This window comes from Colletes gigas, unplaced genomic scaffold (assembly GCF_013123115.1).
Source record: "Colletes gigas isolate AHSC1104 unplaced genomic scaffold, ASM1312311v1 Colletes_gigas_Sc00022, whole genome shotgun sequence".
In the NCBI taxonomy this organism is placed as follows: Eukaryota; Metazoa; Arthropoda; class Insecta; order Hymenoptera; family Colletidae; genus Colletes; species Colletes gigas.
The window spans coordinates 3,009,357-3,031,066 of NW_025106651.1; the positions used below are offsets into that span (position 1 = coordinate 3,009,357).

General features: G+C 37.4%; 1 protein-coding gene across 3 annotated transcripts in view; it reads left to right on the forward strand.

Annotated features, from left to right (window-relative positions):
• LOC122401160 (neurotrimin-like) overlaps positions 1-21,710 on the forward strand; it is a 393,711-nt gene that overhangs the window by 219,020 nt on the left and 152,981 nt on the right. For 2 of the 3 annotated variants that reach the window (XM_043403121.1, XM_043403123.1), the window contains exon 1: positions 8,242-8,351. The exons of the other annotated variant lie outside the window; for it this stretch is intronic. In XM_043403121.1, coding sequence (XP_043259056.1) covers positions 8,273-8,351 — 79 coding nt within the window. In that variant the 5' untranslated portion in view covers positions 8,242-8,272. Of the gene's footprint in view, positions 1-8,241; positions 8,352-21,710 lie in introns of those variants that run through there. 3 annotated transcript variants of the gene reach the window in all.

Genomic DNA, 21,710 nt, shown 5'->3' on the forward strand with positions numbered 1-21,710 from the left:
AGTTTCGAAACAAAACACAGGGGAATCGAAATTGAAATCGTCGATGGAAATCGTTGGGAGCGATTTTGTTTGATCAGCGACGAAAGCTAATTCTTTTAAGGAACGCGGCGCAACGTGTGAGTTCTCTCATTGGCCGGGGGATGTTTAATGTATGACGCTATTCTATCTGAAATTCTGAAGAAGCACGCTGAATTTAGATCCACGGTAGATCTTAAAATGGCCGTACCTAAGATAACGGTTTCCTCGAGGAGCCCTTTTTTCCCCCCTCATCTAATGCGGAACGTTATCTCGCGGGCTTCTATTACAGCATTCGAACGGAACTATGAATTCCGGTACGCGACGTCGGTGTAAACTTAAACGCGCGCTTCCTGGGCAATCACAACCGAAAGACGTATTAAATTCACGAGCAAGGGGGGAAAGAAGTTGATATCTCCTGATATTTTAGCCGACCGAGCGCACGGCTATATTTGCATTGACTTTCAACGGAGAGAAAACATAAATCGGTTGCTTGGGAACGCAAGATAATTGGATGATTCGATTTTTTTCGTCCGGCCTTTCCGTTTGTATCCTATTTCCACCGGAGCTTGCAGTTCGTTGACATTTGAATACAAAAGCTTTTAAGCGTAGAGTTACAAGCGATTGGTTTTTACTATGATAATTGAGTCTCGATTTAAGGAAAATTAGAATAAAATTTCTACCGTTCCAGTCATTGTGCAGGACGATTGCGTTGAAACATTCAGCCGCCCAATAAGTAAACGTTCGACGCAGATACCAGTCTGCATTTTATATAACGTGTTCGATGCAATACTCGGTTCACTCGTGCCGATGCTGGTAAATCAATAATACTAGGCAAATTATTAACAATACAGCGGGAAACTATTCCTGCGATCGTTGTAACAATTATTGACGTGCGCCGATCAACTGCTTTCGAAACTTTCACGGTTGTGCAAGCTAATACAACTGCGTTGATTAATTTTGTATTTACCTCCATGCTGGCGCTATTATGAAAAGCATTTACACAAAAAGCTTAGTTCTAAACCATTATATCCAATACTATAGGAAATCCACTAAATTTTACATACTATTTTAATATTCGTTTTTAACAGTACTTTTTTAAGATACCTTTTTATCCAGATGTTTCGAAACTTTTCATTTATTTGACAAATCTTAAGAGACACGCTCTTAACACGAACCAATTATGTTTCGCGATATCAAGTCTGTAAATTGTAAACAGTTGTTCAATTACAGGCAATGAGTGCAGACTTTTATTCAACGATTAGAATATAGAATAAGTAAATTTGAGTTATTTAGAAACTATTGTATTATTATTGTAATAACAATACAAAGATACAATGAATAATCATGAAAGAGCTGGTCCTTCTAAAGTAAAAGAAGTAAAATTAACAGTGGAAAATCAAAACACAACTAATGAAGAAGACGATACAAGTGTATCAACTGCTTCTAGTACAGAGTAAAGTAATAGCAACAATCGAAGCACTGGGACAGTAGGCATCGATTCCGTAATAAATCTAAAACCACATGGAAATATTTGGCAAGGAGAAGCAAAGTTCATGATTAGTTTTAATTTTTGTAAAAACAACAAATTATTGCAAACACCAACAGAACAAAGACCATATGAATATTTCAGAATGTTTTTTATTGACTTCTTAGATTTAGTTGTAAATGAAACAAATTATTATCTAGAAGAAATTGTATTTTCCAAAACAAACATATACTCACGTTTTAAAATTATACGTTGGAAATCTCTTTCAAGAGAGGAACTACACACTTTTTTGGGATTGCTATTCCACACAGATAGAATAAAATGTAATAATATTCAAGACTATTGGAAAAGTATTGGATGAGCAGAGATAGATTTTTACTTATTCTTCGTTGTCTTCATTTTGTTAAAAATACAGAAAATAACTAGGACAATCATCTGTACAAGATAAGACATGTGATCAATTATTTCAATAAAAATATATGAGATATATAGTATCCAGGCAAGGAACTATCTCCTGATTTCAGACAATTTATAAGAAATAAATATGGTATAAAATAATATTTACTAACTGAACTAGATGCTAAAATTCTCAAAGAGGATGTGTATTCAGGAGCTCCAAATAAGCAAAAAGCTAATCAAAAGTAGTATTAGGATTATCAGAAGGGAAATTACAATGTGGACACGCTGTATATGTGGACAATTTTTACAAGAGTGTTGATTTAGCAAAAAAATTGTTGCATAAAACGACGTTCTGTGCAGGTATATTACATAAAGATCGTAAAAATAACCAAAAACGTGTAACTGATTCTAAACTCTTCTAGAGAAAATCTAAATCAATGTATTCAGCTGAAGTTATGGTGGGAAAATGGCGTGACAAGAGGGATGTGTATTTTATATCGACGGAATGTCCTAATATAATGACAAACTGTACGACAAGGGGGAAAGAAATGAAAAAGAAACCTCTTCCCATGTTACATTATAACAAATTTATGTCAGGTATTGATCGCCAAGATCAGATGTTAGCATACTATTCTATCAGCTGAAAAATCTTACGTTGGTACAAAAAATTAGCAATACATTTTTTTCAAATTATGCTACTAAATTTCTATTTATTATATAATAAATTTTCTGAAAATGAAATAACACTCTATAAATATAGATTAGAAATAATTAGACAATTACTAGGAACAAAGGTACAAAAAGTAAAAGAGTTTGTTATTCAAGAACATCTACCAACAAAAATTCCAAATGTATCAAAAAATGGAGGAACCTAACGAAAGAGATATAAATATTGTTTGAAATGAAACATTAGGAGGGACATTGTATATGAATGCACAGGTCTGGAGAAACTAAGTATGTGATTGGATAAATGTTTCAAATTATGCCACAATTATAAATAAATATCGCGATAAATATATTATACGATATATACATCTAATATTTTTGTGACAATCTATTTATTTGTTACTGATAAATGAATTCTCCAAATCCTATAAAGCGTGTACGTCTGATGTTTTATATCAATTTCTACTTGAACTACCAAGCTAGTCGCTCTCGGTGAACATCCACGATATTTACGACGCAGTGTATTTTGCCCTATTGACAAAAATTGTAATTCTGTCGATAAAGATAGAATTTGTAGACGTGTTTTACAACCCATAGTAAAGTAGGAAATTGCATAATTAGACAAATAAATGAGTATAAAGTGTGTATGTCTGATGCTTTATATCAATTTCTACTTAAACTACCAAGCTAGCCGCTCTCGGTAAACATCCACGATATTCACGACGCACAGTGCATTGTCCTGTTGATAAAAATTGAAAAATCTTTTCTGTCGATAAAGATAAAATTTGTAGACTTACTTTACAACTCATAGTAAGGTAGGAAATTGCATAATTAGGAAAATAAATGAGTATCGAACATCCTGTCACGTGATTTATGAGATAATCAAGTTAGTTGACATTTGTCATTGGTGAAAGATAATTGCTTTTTTATTCTGTGAGTGATAATATGTTGTTTGTAATGGAATCTGCTGCGAAGAGTATACAATTTATTCAATGACAAGTTAAGGTCAGCTTAACTAATGAAGGTGTATTTTTTTCATCAATTAATGCATTTTGTATTCTCTTTAAAAAACTACTAATAGTCCTAAATCGAAAATCAAGCAGTTTAGAAGCTATGAATTTTGTCTCGAATACTCAACGCACTGTGCGAACGTGTTAATTTGTCTCTCGGCGAAGAGGCTTTGCAAAATGTGACAAAGGCGTCGAAACAAATTTTATTAGGAATATTTCAAGGATTTCTCAAGGATCAGTGACATTTTAAGATCATATTCCCTAATTTAAACAAACGGAACGTAGAATATTTTTCCGTAATTACTATCGGTGGTCCAATAAAGGCAGGACGCTGTCTGAACGCGCGAACGTAGGTTTGCGTAGTGGAAATCTCGTCGACTTTAGCTCGCCAATGGAGGCGAGCGAGGGGGTGAAAGAAACACACACCGAGCGTGGAAACAGCATCGAGTCGGAGAGAGATGGAATATGGGAGAAGGAGAGGGACAAGAGGACGCGGAGGAGTTAGAAACACGTTTCGTTTCCTGCCGTCACCTTGAAGCCATCTCTTACCGGTTTACGAGGACACCCTCGCGAAAGTTTTGGTACACTCGCACTTAAAGTCATTCTTCGAAATAGCGCGATGTAGGTACTATAATGTCTGTTACGAATACTGGGCCGGCTAGTGGGTTGGGTTTTATGACTCGCGCTACTTCGCATGCCACGCTCCCGAAAGACGTGAAACGCTTAAACTCTTCCTGAAACCTTTTTCGGATGACTTCCACCCCCTCGAACGGAGCCCACCCGTCCGAGTTTAAAGCGCGAGTTTTCTATCGTTCCGGGTCGAATGGTCTCCCGGAATAGTACCGTGCATGCACGTTTTTGAGTTATTACCATTCCGAAAACTATACTTTCCGCAACTGCGATACTCCGAGGTTTTTGCGATAAGCTCGCGGCTCTGTTCTATGAACGGGGGGTGGAAAAATACGGAACGTGTTTAACGCGGAAGAATTTATGGGATACGATTAAACGATGGAATTGTTACTTGTGTTAAAATCTACCAAGGAACTATATTATTGCAAATCGCAGGCCGAAAATAATATTTATTGTGATAGAAGTTTAAGACGAAAAAATTAATGTTTAACGCAAGAGAAGCAAAACGGTCCGTGCAACTTTTTGATTTTCACGAAAATGTGGCTTCTTATATTCAATTCCCAGTATTCGGATTGGTTTTGTGGAAAATCGCTTTCTCTTCAGTTATACCACCTGTTACAGAAATATTCCTGTACGAGAGAACAAAATTCTTGAATATTTCGTAAAGAAATTCTGAAACAAATTCCTGAGCATTTCTGGTTGAAAATCGCTAACATCGATTGTACATATAGTATTATGATATGCATTGCCAATATTGTACGTGACTAGTTAGAGGTTCTAGATTAAAATTTCAATTTAAAGTTTCTGTGATTTTTTCACGTCCGACGGTCACAATTTGATCTTCGTCGAAGGGAACCGATGATTAGAGATATCGACTGATTGATCGGCAGACTATTAAAGCACTCCCTATACCCGCCATCGGATCTCGAGAATCTGAATCACGAACCTAATCTAAACATCTGACAGAGAAAAGTGGATAATCTTTTTCACCGCTCGACCAAGAAGTGATTTCAGTCTATTTCTGTCCGGTATAAATCCAGAAACCTCATTGGAATTGCAAGAGTTGCATTTTCGTACGTGGAAGTGAAAGTTATTAATTAGGATCGAGGCTGGAATTTTCATGCACTTCATCCATATTCGGTGTACTTACTAGAATACCCAACTAACCCACTGACATAATATATTTTGTTTTTTAACTTTCACACAAAAACCAGAACTTTTACAGCGGGAAACAAGTTAGATTAACACATTGCGCGGTAAACCAATTTCATAGGAACGTCGCTGGGGATCAACACTGCTAGGTATTAAAGTTTTGCAAATTTCCATACATAACTGGACTTTTGATGACCATAAATTTATAATGTCTCAAGGGCATTTCATATTCGTAAGGAGCCATGCTATTAAACCTGAACCCTATTTGCACCGTGGGCTAATAGTACTCATCATTCATATTTGAATAACGTTATTAATTATACAAATTAATTTTCAAGAAAGAGCCCGTAATAAAATTTCGATTCTCCTTTCATACTTACTTAGTATAACAACGTGGTAATAAGAAAGCATTAACGCAACACAAACTGAGCTTCAGTATTCGTGTTTTTATATTTTTCGACGTTGCAACAAATGTAACTCATAGTTTCAGTCAACTAGAAACAGTGAATAACGCCCAATATTGAAAAGACGCGTCTGACACGTTTCAGTTCCCATCACTTGGTACCCGTTGCCAAAAGAAACTGTATTCAATCATATCCAACAAATTGTTCGAGCCTCGTCCATTATCAGTCGACTAGAAACTAAAAAAAGCCGCCAGTCACGCAAATATCAAAGTGTCATCGAAACAAATGCCGCGTAAAAATGCTTTGAAAATGAAAATTCGATAGTGCAAAATCATTTTTTTTGTGTAAATCAATCGTCGATATGTTTTTGGAAATACACAGCGTATAAATTTTTTGAAGCTGTAGGATATTCTATGATATCTTTCACGGAGCCAGAATTAATATTAAAACGCACCCTATTGACAGAATATTCCAAAGGGGATGAAAAGTCTCGTATCGTGAAAAAATGGCACATATAAAAAGGAGAAACGATTGGTACGATTAATTCTTGGTAGAATTAATTTACGATTAATTCTTAGAGTGGGATGTTAATTTTTATATTGTGGTTTTATTTTAGATAACTAACAGATATTTCAAATTACTTGGTATACAGGGTGTTAGGCCACCACTGGGAAAAATTTTAATGGAAGATTCTAGAGGCCAAAATAAGACGAAAATCAAGAATATCAATTTGTTGATTGAGGCTCTATTAAAAAATTATTCAAAAATTAAATCAAACAAGATAACAAATCATTCTAAAAAAATTATTTTTATCTATGGAAGTTAATTACAATTATTTTTTATGAATAGATACCGCGAATTCCTACGCATTTTTGAGAAAAAAAATTCTTTACTGAAAATATAATGTCAGGCCAGAAACAGTTCTCCGAAATTTCATGCGTATACTTAAAACATCATAACTTCTGAGCGGAATGGAGGATTTTAACGTTTCAAAATGCAAACAACGCGTATTTTGGTGTAGAATATGTAGAAATTCCAAGAATATTCGGAAAGTTGTTCTTTAATTCCGTAAAGTTCGAAAAACCCCATAAAAATGGTCCAATTTTCAAACGGCCATAACTCCTACAATAGTGAACATATTTCACTGAATCTTTTTTTCTGAAGTAGAGCTCATAGGTATGTACAGAAAAGAATTAGACACCTTTTCTGTATGGCATCAAACAAATTTATTAAAAATGAAAAACGAATTTTTAAGAAAAACCGGTGCTGAAATTTTTCGGCGAAAAAAGAAATTTCAAATCGTTCTGAAAAAGTCATTTCCGTTCGCGGGAGTCTATTACAATCTTTTTAGGTGAATACACATACCCTCGAAATCTTACATACTTTCGAGAACAAAATTCTTTACTAAATTTTTAACGGAGCCTCAGTCAACAAATTGATATTCTTGATTTTCGTCTCATTTTGGCCTCTGGAATCTCAAATTAAAATTTTTCCCTGGGCTGGTCAACGGCTCATACTTTTCTTCTGGAACATACCTCACAGCGCGGCCCATATTTATATACATACATACATAGTAGGTAGATATTAATGTAGATAGCATACTACCTTATCAGCGTGATTTTTAGTTATTCTTAACAGAGGATACTTTGCGATACTTTTCATGGAGGCAGAATTAATATTAAAACGCACCCTATCGACAAAAAATTCCAGAAGGGATGAAAGTCTCGTATCGTAAAAAAATGTCACATATAAAAAGGGGAAACGGTTGGTACGATTAATTCTTTCTAAAACTTATATTTCTATTTCCCGACATTGTGATACAAATTTATTCATAGTTTCAGTCGGCGAGGCGACAGTGAAGAACGTCGAAATTCCGAAAAGACGCGTTCGACGGTTTCCGACGCGTCGTTTCTCACCCCCCTGGAGCGAAAGAAACGGTATTCGATCATAGCCAACAAATCGTTCGCGCCTCGTCCATTATCAATCGACTAGAAAGGCAAAGAGAAAAAAAGAAGCGAACCGGTGACGTAAATATCAAAGTGTCATCAAAACAAACTGCGCGTCGGGACGCGTTGGCTGGTCGAGGGTCGAAGCCAGGAGCTCTCGACCGTCTATCAGTCCTAAGGGGGACTTTCGCGGTTGGATTCCTTAGAGCAGTGGCAGAACCCGTGTCTACGTGTGTTTTTCCCTATCCTGGGAACGTGTCTTTCGTATGAGGAAGGCGGGTCCTATGGTTCGCGATGGCGGAGGGCACGTGAACCCGGACGGGCGCATGCGAACAAACCCTAAAGCTCACGGCAATCGAGAAAGGATGCCTTTTACCCCCTGGCTACGGTCTCTCTCCCTCTTCCGCGTCTCTTTCTCCCTCCCCGCGGCATCCCCTTTCTCACCCTCTGGTTTCAGTCTCGTCGCTGGCGAGCCGGGTAGCCCGCTCGTGTGCCAGTCCGCACCGAGATTCCGGCGCGAATCGTCCTTCTTCGTCGCGGCGTTACGCCAAGCCTAGATGGATGTCGCTGAACCGCATTCCCGTCTCAGCGATTTACGTCGTCGCGCAGCTGCTCCTCGTCCGTCCAGCCCTTGTGGAAGGTCAGTGACGAATCTCCTCGTCGTTACGACGACCCCGTACCGCGACCAGTCCTTCTAAACGTGCAGGGACGGGTCCAGTGACACGTGTGATCCATCAGCGCGTTGATGATCCCTGGAACGCGATCATTCACGCGCCTAGTTTACGCGTCGCGAGGATCGAACGAATCGCGTGTGAATTCCGTCGAGTTGCAATTCTCTCGAGTGAAAACCCTGGATATCGAGGGGGTGGGTGGTTGAAACGTGCGTCAGCTGAGTATTCGATGGCAGGCGACGTCTACCAGCAACGGGTGGACGCCAGGACCTTTTTGGACGACGATCGTCGACACGTGTAACGATCACTAAATTTGGATAACTCGTTCTCCTTTGAACCGGTCCGTCGAGGCGCGACGAGTTATGCACGCGAAAGCGGCTTTTCAATCTTCGCCGTGAAACGAATTCCGAATTCTCGTTAAGACGTACCTGGCCACCCGTCGCTGTTCAATCTCCGGATGAAAATGAATTTCACGCTTCGACTTACGTTCGCGATAAAAGGCAAACTGGAGGCGGTTGTGCCGTACGATTTATTGGGTAATCGTTACGTGTAAACTGCACGAGGTGGGAGGAAGGGGGGAAATATCATCTCCTCGTTAGGAGAACTTAGTTTGCGTTTTGTATTATCTGGCATCGGGAGCTTCTACGAAGTTCGCGCGGATCCACGGACCGAGATATCCCGAGCGTCCTCGATTTCTCTCGTCGACGCGCGATTATCCCTCGATATCGCGGTACATTATTTATCCCTTCCACTGCCGTTCGACCCATAAACCCGTCGAATTTTCGGAAAAGGCGAGAAACCTTAGCGGCAGGCCAGGAAACTTTTGTCCGTATCCAAGAGAGGCTTCTGGCGCTACGCTTACCCTCTGACAATAAGGGATGGGATGGGGGGGGGGAGGGAGTCGACTGCTTGCGAAGCTTCCACCTTTTTCGTCGTCCTTTTTCTCCCGCCTTTCTACTTTATTCGAGGAACTTCCCCGTGGACCGGAAATCTGCTCGCACCGGGTGCCAAAAAATCGCTGGCACCCGTAACGATGCTCATTTAATTTGGGACCAACGGATACCGCCCCGTATACATCCACGAAATACGGGGCGGAGGGCTCTTTGCTTGTTTACTCACGTGGATCGTGCCTCTGACGCGCGAAACTATGGTAAAACGTCCATTAAAGTGTTCGATTCCGTTATGGTGATCGACTTGATTCGGTCGCGAGTCCGTTGAATGGATCAAAATACGACGGGAATCCAATTGCAATAAGTATTCGCTAAGTGAAATGTCTCGTTTATGAGACTACCGCAGTCAGACCTGAAAGCAAATTCTCCCAGCAGTGACTCGTCGAATAGCCTCGATCGAGGACTCTTCAGTTTATAGTTTGTCCATTAAGTGCTCGCGAAAGAACGTTGAATCGGTCGTGATCATTCTGGTTGGATTAATTTGTTGATTTTAACTGTCTTCCTTATTGACTCGCGATCGTGATTCGTCATTTATCTACCAAGTGGTTTACACTCTTCTATTACTCTTACTATTTGTGGTAATCTGGGTATCTTTTTGGTGTTTTCCCTCGTAAATATTTTTTATATTATTTGTTACTGGTTTTTAATGATGCTCATATTCCGTGATTTTGATGGTATAAGAGAATAGTTACCTGCTAGCTGGAACGCAGGTAGATGGAACCATCGTTGCATGTAATATTCTAAGGCCTAATTATAATTTACTCGGTGCCAAAGTCCTGGGAAGCTCATCGAAGTATGTTAGATCGTTTATAACGTCATTAATTAAAATCAATATTATCGAGTATGGCATGCTCCTCATCTTGTGTAACCTATCTCCTGATCACCTTTTAATCGGACAGATCTTCATTGAATTTTAATAAAACGTTTCAAGTGTGTATTTATAATTGAAGTCTTAGTATATTGTATGCGATCCTATTGCAATAGTCTCCAAACTTTTGGAATCCAAGATTTTTATTTTAAATTCAAAACGCGTGTGTCTGATCTTCATATAATGAAAAGTGACTAAATCTTTGCAGAAAAGTGTGTTGAATTTTCACTGAAATCTATTTTAAAGCTATTGATCTACTTCGGTAGTAATAAAATATTGAATAGGGTATTTTACATGAATATTCGACGTCAGTGCTAAAATTCAGTGACGTCCGGAATAAATTATTCTTCTTAGCGGCTGAGTGCTTTTTCTGTCAAATAACTTATTTATTTGACGTTGCGACCGTAGTTAAAGTTCTTCTAATTTATGTTTTTTTTTCGAAAGAAGCATTGGTAAAATTAATTTATTTATGAAAATTAAAATTAAAATTAAACATAAAGGATTAGCTATTTTTATTTGTCTAGCTGAATCGAAATGAATTTAGAAACAACGTGATTACTCGAATCTACCGAAGTGCAAACTAATAATAAGTGTTCGTTTAACTCGTGTGAGCAATCTCTTCGGCCATAAATAATGGAGAAAGTTGTTTAATTTAAGGATTTCAATGGTGAGAAACAGGCAGGTGCAAAGATTGTCGTAGATAGTACTGCAGTGGTTTTCAAATAGACCTCAACCCACATTTACACACCACTGTTACGTTGGTTACATAAACAGCAAACCGAACAATGCGTCTAATTATTCGTTACTATATAATTTTCAAGTTTTTTAATCTATTTAAAAATTCAAAAATTTCCCAGATCAATTGTATTTTCTAAATTTTATTCATACTTGAATAGTAATAGATCGCGATTACGAAATTTTTCGATTAATATTTTTATCAAACGATCGAATACTCTGATCAGATCCATTGAAAAATATTCCAGATTTGAATAATTACTATCGGAAATCTTTATGAATATAGATGCATCACTGACTGGGGATCCTATTTGACAGAAATACCGATATTGGACTACGTTTTACAAATATATGAGAACTAACATTCGTGAAATGTCTCTCTATTTACCGAGTCTATAAATTGAGAGTCTAGTACTATATGGATCAGAGACATTACAACCGCTACTGTACTGTGTTTAGTAAATTTAGCAAAAATTTATCTGCAGAAAACATTTACAGAAATGATTCAAAATAGCTCCGAATTATCGTAGAATCATTTTTATCAGTACACTTGTTATCCAAATGTATTATCGGAAATCGATATAATTAATAAGTTGAAAATTAATTAGTTATTGTAATATGATGAGGTTATTATCAGGTACACGTATAGGAAGGTGTAATCCGGTAATAGGAAATTCTGCATTACAGTGATTATTAAATGGCAATGAAAACAATAGTTAGAATTAGCGATGCTAGTGAATATATGTAACAGAACTTGAAAGGAAATGTGAATTGTTTTACCAATGTGATCGGTTGAATAATGTATGTAAAAGAAGCTCTCATGGTAACATATCGAAGAATGTTCAATAAGAAGGTGGATACTCTATAAGTAAATATTCTTTTGGCATAACAGATTGTTCGGATGGTTTTACGAATAACCGAAGTTGTACTGTATGTTATTTTATCAGAAATCTGGGGAGATCAATCACAGAAAAATGTGTCGTCTACTATTCAAACATATCACTGACGAATAAAAAAATATTTTTGAACGCATTTGGTCCCAGCTTTGAGGGTAGTTTTCATCCCTCGAATACAAACATCAGTCAATACAAAAAATATATTGAATACTTTACAACGACCGAAGCTTGTCGATCGAACAGCGACTAAAATTTATGTTTCTTACATTTCTTTGTGAATTTTCCAATAGATCGGGACTTCGATAATAAATTCTCAAGCATAAATGCTCGGAACTCATCGGGAGTATCCATCCATAAATCTCTGGCCAATGCATTGTTAAGTTCGCATTATTGTACACGGAACAAGCTCGAGTTATTTCAATCTGTTGGATCAATCAATATCGTGCGAGCAAGAGATCGTTCGCTTGATTTTCAGGACTGAATATCGTCTTGTGGTAGTTGTATATTAATGACCGCTCCGTGCCATGCAGTCTGCGTACAATAGAGTCCCGCAAACAATGCTGCGCATAGATTCGGATGACTCAATCACGGTAGCCTAATTTCGGTAGGATGTTGGGTCAAGGTACTTCGTACGCGTTCCATGGCGCTCGATTAGATTTTTCAACGCGCAATCCTAAAATTACGAAACGGTAAGGGAAACTTGGGCAACCGAATTAGCGAAACAAAACAAGTAATCAGTCTATATAATAAATCTACATTAATCTTTTATTAAAAATATTAATAACCCTGGCTAGCACTTTTGTTCTACTTTTTTACAAACATAATTTTTGCAAATATAGAGTGCCCCGCATTTTTCCGTGCATACTTCAGCAGTATGTTCTACAAGCAAAAATAAGACTAAAGTAAGAAGTTATGACAAAAATATGAATTGTGATGTTTTTTTAGTTACTAAACAAACAAATTTACTAAACTTTTGTTTAAAGAGACCAACTAGTCGAGACATGAAAAAATATTTTTAACATAGAATTATGTGAATAACATAAACATTTCTTTATCAGAGTTTAGTTTCTGTCATTTATCTTGGGTGCTGAAGTATTCTTTCTTCGATGATAACTGTTTGTTATAAAATTTTGAACTATTGTTCAAGTTTATGTTCAGTAAACTGCAAAGAAACTCACTATATTAAGATTGATTTTATTTTATTATAAATTTTTTTTTCTTGTTTTAATGTCCTGAATCTCAACCGAGTTTCACAGTTCATATTTTTCTTATAACTTCTTAACAAAGCATTAGTTTTATTTGTAAAACACACTGCTGAAATGTGCATGAAAAAATGCGGAACACTATCTACAATTGCAAATAATAAGTAAATAGAATCGCCTGTGAAAGAAAATAATGTTTCGAAAGCAACAAATATTTCAGTTAATTTGACAATTATTTACATTCGCCGATGACTGTGCACAATTATTTGATTTCATAGATTCGCGGTAACGTAACTATTACTGATTATTATTTGCCCTCGTATGATATTTCGATACATCGAATCGATATCTATCTGAAAGCTTTACGTTGTAATATGATATATGTGTTGTATATATTGAGACGAAATTCCTTTAAAGTTATTCAACGTCGGTTCCTCGCAATGGCAAGAGAAGCAATATCTCTGTTGCTCCTTCGGTAAAACAGGCGCCAGGAAATCCATGTAAATAGAAAGAACTTTCCTGGTATTTACTATCTGCCATTCGAGGAATTCGTCCTATGCCAATAAACTTTGTAACAACCAACCAAATGATAAATTGTTAAATATAATTAATTTGTTCTAACTAGAATAGAAATTCAATTTCGTACGCTAATATCTTCTGAACGATCGTACCTTAACGTGCAAACGTAAATTGAACGTTCCATATACATTGTTGGATTCGTCGTTATTTTCTGTAGTCGCGCTGATCTTTATTGCATTAAAAATGTATAATGGATCGGAGGAATAAATTTAAGCAAACCTAGTACGTCCTTTTAAGCTGCAAAAGAAAGATACACAGATGATATAAATTCCACTAAAATATATTTTCCAGTTGCAATGTTCTGTCACGCTGAGTACGCCGAGTATTTAATATTTCAGAGTTAAAATCCGAAGAAATTGTGGTTTTATCAAGAATATCACACTGTTTTCTCCTCTCATAGTGAAATCGCTGTGAGCCAATTCACAGTTTGAGTTGTTGTATTTTTGTTACGCTTTGTTATTGATCGTTTCAACAATTCGGTCGAAAGGAATACGTTTCTTTCCGTGTCGCACACGATGAAATTGTTGGAATATGAAACAGTTTTCATACAACGGTACCAATATTGAGGAAAGTAAATTGTAGAACAACGTGACGTAGAAACCATTGATTCAAACTCCGAAACGTTCGGTACAAACGAACGATCTGCTATTAATAACTTTTACTTTATAATTTTCGTTGTTAATTTTAACATGGTAAAATTTAATTTGACGTTAATGATTTTTATCGGAAACTGGGTTAATTTATATAATACAATTTTAGGTTGTTCAATAGGAGTGTTTTATAAATATCATTCATCATAAAAACAATTATATTATTATTAATTCTAGAACATTTGCGAACGAAAATTTCAACTTTATTTTAATCTTATGGTATGGTTTAAACTAAATATTTTTGTTATAATTATACAAAAGTACATTGCATAATTTAGTACCTAACCATAGGAATTTGAGGGTACAAAATATGCAATCACACAAATGCAACATAAAAGGGGCTGTTCCATAAAACAACTTTTTATCGATAACGTTTATATTCAATTTGGTGCACCGCTTAATTCGCAGATTTAATGCATCTCACGTAGCGCGTGTGTGTAAGCTCTCTTTTACCAATTCTATTTTATATTATTTTGTGAATTAAATTATACAACTGTTTGACGTAACGTTGTTTCTTTGATATGTTTCAAATTGCGTAATATGTGTGCCTTTCACTGAATATATGTAAAACATAATCGTCAATCGGATTTAAAGTGTAATTTGAAACAGTCTGTGACAGATTATGCTGAGTATGTTATTAAAATTTTGTCGATCCGAGGGTATATTATATTTTCAGAAGCCATTTCGAGGATGCAGTTTCGATACTTTTTAAGTTAATCGCGAAAGATTCCCAGAAGTTCCATCTCCTATAGACTCGGAGGAAAATTGACGTAAACCATATAGAATCTACAAACGTACAAAATTCGAAGCAAATTCATCCTCGTATTACGCTCGTAAATCGTACGATCGCCAGAAACGTTCGAAATCTACTATTTTATATCACGAACACGTGCCACCACTCTTCCGATAGAGACTACGGGTCAACGTTACGAAAAAAAATTAAACAAAGAGAATTAATTTGAAATCTCATCAATCCCATTTCAAGTGTAAACCACCTATGTGATCCATCAGGTGCTAACATTTTAAAGTAACTTCTTCTGAATTTAATAAACATCTGATTGCATTTATAAATTTGCTAACAAAATGTAAACACAGTTCATTTGATATTTCAAGTTTCGAAACCCAGCAAATTAACCCCTTACCATACAATGACGTGCCTGACTCGTCACAAGTTCTTAATGTCAAGTTTAACAATTATGAGGCAATTAATTGTCATCAAGTCTTATAAATTAAAATCAATACATTTTTACGTTCGCGAGGTATACGTAAAACAAGTCTATTTCTTTCGTGACCATTCCATGTAAACAAAATTAAATAATACACCTTTGAAAAATGATGTGAAATTAAATCGTAAGTCAAGGGGTTAATGCGATAATTTTTAAATATATTGAGAGTTTGATAATATATAAATATCTATGGGTTTATCGAATATAAAGTTTATATATTAATATTTAATCAACAATTTACATACAATAAATTTTATATTTATAAATTAATAAATATTTATATTAACTATATATATCTTATAGATATTATGAACGAAAAAAATAAACTTATAATTTTAATTAAGCTACGCGAACAAATTTGGGGGTCGTTGTATATTCCATCGCGAAGAATCATCCCCTTGCAAGTTGTACCATCAGTCAACTCACACTCTGTGCATTCGACTCGACTAAAGTTAGAGATTGAACCGCGCGACAGAGACGTCAAGTTAGTGCAAAACAATGAAGTTTTCGTACGGGACGCACCAACACAAACCTCCCCCTCCCGACAACGAGACTTCCATTTTATTCCCACTAGTGCTGTTTCGTGTTTATCTAATTGTACACCCTTATCTCAGTTACTTGGAAGTTGCGTTGAACTGCTTCTGGCGCCAGTCGGTAGATGTAACGACCGAGAGCCGCCTTAAGACATTAAGTTCGCGCTGGTTACGAATAGAACGGATCCACGACGAGTTCGAGAGCGACGTCGACCATCGCGATTCGTAAAGAACGACCGTGAATAATTGAACGATCCGCGCGGGAGACAGAGGGCGCGCATTATTACGCGAACCACTCTTTATTTCGGTGTACCGTGGACAAATGCAACGTATCGAACTTCCGTCCCGGTTAATTTATGGCGATGGGATTAGGGGAGTGAAACGACGAGGGAGAGAGAGCGGAAAATGGCAATTCTGCAGTGCGGGTAACTATCCAGCGCGCTCCCCTTCTTCGTCCGACGAATCCAAACGGGTTCAGACGCTTAAGAGGCGAACCGTCTCTCCTGACCATCGTGAAATATCACTGCTAAGAGAAAGAAACGACGCCTCCGTCCCCTACGGGCCTTGACAAAAAAAACAGGGGCAATAAAACTCGCCGAACGCCCCTGCGTACCGTCCAAGTCGGGAATACGTTCGGACGATTACCCTTTTCTGGTAACGATTCCATGCACGCTACGAAGATCTCCTCGAATCGCATTGCTTTATAGCGTTGCTTTCTTTATTTACTACGCTTGTGATTGTCGAAGAAGAACGGTAATTAGGCGGTTTAAAAATGGGTAGCTTTCGAAGGAACACATACGTGTACCGTTAATTTATATAGTGAAAACTCGATAAATGTCCTCAAGAGCTGTTCCGTAAATGATACATTTTTATCCCCACCACTAGAGGGATCCCTCTTGAACCAGTGAGGCGAAGTGTAACCGGAGTCGTAGCGGTATTGCCTTCGTCACCTTCGTTTAAATGTCCTTGTCAGTGTGACCACGCTACTGTACAGAAGAAAGTTTTTTATTTTTTACTTTTTGTTAATAAGAATTTTACTATCATGTGGGGGATATTTTTCTGATTAAAACGAGACTAAACACGATACAAATCGATCAATATCTGGTAGCATAATAAATGAATTAAATACTATACTTGCGAGTCTTCCTCTCTTTGTTTATCCTTCTTGTGCTGTTCTTTTCTATCTTCGGAAACATCAAAGAACGACGGATCAAGGTGCTGGATACATTTATCGAATAGGAGGTAGCTATTTTCAAGCGGAACGCTTCCACTGTTCCATAAGTGATCAGAAACTGGCAACACTTATGAGATAAGAGGTTTCGTTAGCTACCTCTGTTCGATAAATGTATTATTTACTGACCTTGCGAACGTACGAGTACCTACATGTTTGGTTGTGTCATTAAATACCTTTCCCTAACTCCACTAAAAGACATTTCACTCGAAATTGAACACGTTTTGGCACACAATTTCGTAATGTGTTACAGATATTTAAACTGGGGTGATAAATCCTCTTTCTTTTTTAGCTACTGACTCTTTCTATGCTCGAGGCGTCGGCAAACTACAATCAAATTCGAAAAACGATTCTCCTATTCCATAAAAGTTCCTGACCGGACACGGAGTAGTGACATTTATTGAGTTTTCACTGTAATTGTTTTACGTATAGCGGGGAATTCAACTAGAAAGTGGTTATCGAGTGTATGATACGGTTGGATAATAGAGCATTCCGGTAGCACGGCGATCGAATAAAAGATGTTGAGATAACGGAGGCTCTAGAGTAAATAAATTCGCTATTTCAATGAAACTGAAATACGATACGCCACTGGAAGCAGCAAAGACTCCATGTATTCAGCATTGATAGGGTTTCTCCCTCGAGGTGTTTTCTACCGCGGCGTAAATTAACTTTAGGACACGTCGATGTCTGTCGAAATTATTTTATTACCGGGAGCGTCATAGACTGAACATTTCGTTGGACGACGGATTTACGGACGTTTTGCCAGCATCTTGGATCGTTTTTAAACGTTAAGGCTGTTACGCGCTCCATAACATTAAACAACGCCAAACAATACTTCTTGGGGTTCGTAAACTATTGTAAATCGTTCGTTGATGTTCTCAAACGTTGTTTCAAATTATACAATACGATCTTTAAATCCTGTATTTCGATTCCAGCAAAAAATTAACGATACTTAAACAAATGATTTAAAGGGGTATTGCTGCCTGACTGCTTGACTTGATTTTTTTTTAATGGAAGGTAGGCTGTTTAGTACTGAGATTTTGCAGATACATTTATTCATCTTATAAGAATGTACAGTATTTTCTTCATCAAAAAATATTAAAAATTGTGCAAGTCAACTTCTTGTTTAATGGCTCTCCTGAAAAAGAGCTGAAGTATCTCCATTAGGAAGGGTGTAGTTATAGCAGGAAATCTCGATGAATAAAGGAATGGCGGCGCTTCAAGTTTCGAATTTCTATTTTTTTAACCTTTGTTTTGTCTTTAGCATATTAAAAAAAATAGTAAAAAGTATTCTTAGAAATCTCTAGTTTCAGCGATAAAGGCGTGTCTGCTGAATATTCTCTCCAAATGAAATATTATGGAAGCCAGTTTAAAAAATCGCATTTAAATAAAGAATTATAACTCCCACAATTTTTAATATTTTTGGATGAAAAAAATATTGTACATACTTATAAAATGAATAAATATATCTGCAAAATCTTAGTACAAAACAACCTATCATTAAAAAAGAAATGACAATAAAGGTCGACAAAATGACAGTCCAGACAGCAATACTTGCTTAACAAACTTTTTTGGTTTACGGCACGTTCCTGCGTTTTAACATTTGTTACCGGTACGTGAAATTGAATCGCGACTGGGCGATTTCTGCATCGGAGGGACAATTTTTTATACGAAACTAATCATAGAACCGTTCTCGAAGCTCTCGTTCCCCGCGGGGAAACGAACGAAATGCTCGAGCGTTGTTTAATACACGCGAAGCAATTAAAAATACACGTAGTTTCCCGCCAAAAACTATTACTCTCGCGGGTCACGAGAGTATCCTTAAATTCGTGTTTAATCGACACCGCTCGATCGCCTCACAATTCAGGTCTAATCGTTCGTAAATTGCATATCGACCGGTTGTGATCGATACACCTATTATTCGTGGCTCACAGGCTTTCTTCCCGCCACGAAATTACGATCGACGCGAGTTCTCGCGCGCGACCGTTGACCCGACCCGATCTTTCGCTGGATGAACTTTGCGAGCGGATGGCTACTTGATAAACGATTAAAGGACGACTGCCATTGCACCGACAACGATAATTGGAGATTGGCTCGCGACCTGACTGGAAATCCGTTTGATGTGGCAACTTCATTGGCGTCGAGTCACTCTATTTCACCTCTATTCCCGATTTCTCGTCGATGGTAGGGAGAAAATTTTGATTTCGGACGTCGATCGTCCGCGTAATTTATTAATGCGTCTAGCCATTTTAAGGAATTTATTTCTTTTTAATAAGAATCAACAAACCCAGGTTTAACTCGAATCACATTCAGACATCATCAAGATCTTTCGCGACACAATATATTATTCAATCGTTGATTTTGTGTTATAAACATATGTTCGACATTAGTGTTCACCATCGTGTCCTCGTCATCCAATCGTGAACCACCCCTCACACCATTAATTTAGGCGTGAGAGCAGCGATACGTTGCGATTAAGATCACCGTTTGCGAATCTGTGCCGCAACAGTGCCTATGCTCGTGTCACGGATCGTTGGTCACCAACCACCAGTTTATAATTGATCAGCTGATCTGCAAGAGAATGCTCCTCCAAGGGCGACCACCAAGCTTCAGATATCCTCCGATACTCGATATCTAACGCACACAGCGTGGTCCTAGATTTTTGAGGGACTAGAGTATAGCTATTAGATGTTACTTAATAGCGTTCGAAGGGTGTAAGATTATAAAAGGAGGGCAAGAATCGACATCACGTCGAATAATCTTTACCCATCGCAGGGGCTGTCGAGCTATACCTACTGAAAGCTTATAATGGAAATGGAGAGTCACGCAAACTCGATAGAATAGTTGTGAAGAGGTAGAAAAGTTACCTCGATGGTAACATATGTGATAGGTAAGGGTTGTCGGATTGGTACTAGGTTTGTGTCAGTAGAATGCAATCCTGTTCTGTAGATTGACAATTTACAGAATCACATTGGGGACGAGGTAGATCGAGGAGGAGTTGAATTGTGTAGCTATTGGATGTGATTCGATACTATTCGAAAGAAGTATGTCTATAGAATCAATCTTTAACCACCTCGATGCTTTCCCAAGGGATCTTTTCTAATTGTAAAGTTATTTTTAGTAATAAAATACGGTTAGATCGCCTAGGTAGCTTTATCTGAATTTTGATACGAGTGTGAGGTTCACTTACTAAAAATCCAAGGTGTCCAATCTCGAATTACTGGTTCGAAAGTTTCAAAATTAATATTCGTTCCGTCACGATTCGAATCGATGTTTGTAGGGCCATCCGTCAAAGTCGCAGGTTATTCAAACCTAGTTCGACACGATTGGCAACATATATTAATTCAGGGCGAGTCGTACGAGGATTTTAGAGACTCGAGCGCTTTTGTGATGGTAACGAGGGGGTGCTGAGCACTAGAGAAGGTTATCAGTGTACGAGTATACATGTTGAGAAGGCGTTTGAAAGGCGACTTGTGTAAGGGATCCGAAGCTAAGCGTCCATGGCTCGAGAATAGAAGGAAACCTGGACCATCTGGATCTGGGTCCTTTAGAAGGTGACGTCGGCATGCATTCGAGTTGGCCGACCTGCGCCGAAGTACATATGTAAGGACTTCAATGAGAAGCGGTATATCCGCGACAACTTTGTCAGTAGTTTAAATTGGTACCGCGGGGGTTGGAACAAACACCAGAGGAGGATTTGCCCCCCTCCCTTATTCTGACTTTGGTAAGACTGACGGAGGCGGTAATATAGCCGAGGTGTCGCGAGCTAGAGGTTCCAAATACTTCAACGAGCACGTCTTAGTTTGAATACTGAACTCCTCGAACGGTTTTGTCTATACCAAAGAAGACACCAAAGAAGTCCACATCAATCCTGTGTCTGTGCTATAAAATGCTCTCGAATCTTTGAGGCACGTTTAGACTGGCTAGGAACTAAGTTGTTTAGTAATGTATTCACCAAGAATATTTGTGAATCCTTCAAACAGAAATATAGTACATAAATCGAGTAAAGTTTCAATGACGAGCAAATCTGCTCCATCTTTTCAATTTCTAATGAAGCAGGTACAGAGCATGAAAAATAAAGTTGTTGCATTTCATTTGAAGCATGGTCAGGGATCCACAGTCGGAAGAAGCAGGCATTTTAAAAGTAGGAATCCCTGATTATCGGCATATTTACTCCGATTGTTCTTCGGTAAATTCAAAGTAAATACAATAAATAAAAATAAATTACACAAAACAAAGAAGTTACAGCCACATGCATCCAGCAGTGACGTTGATAATAACAGTTGACGAGTAAAGCATAGGAATATTATATATTTTATTTTTATTAATAAATTGTATTATTACATTACCCATGGTTGTATTTATTAAAAACCAAAAACGAATTTTTAAGAAAAATCGACTGGTGGACAAATTTTCCGACGGAATTAAAAAGTTTCAAATCATTCTGAAAAAATTATT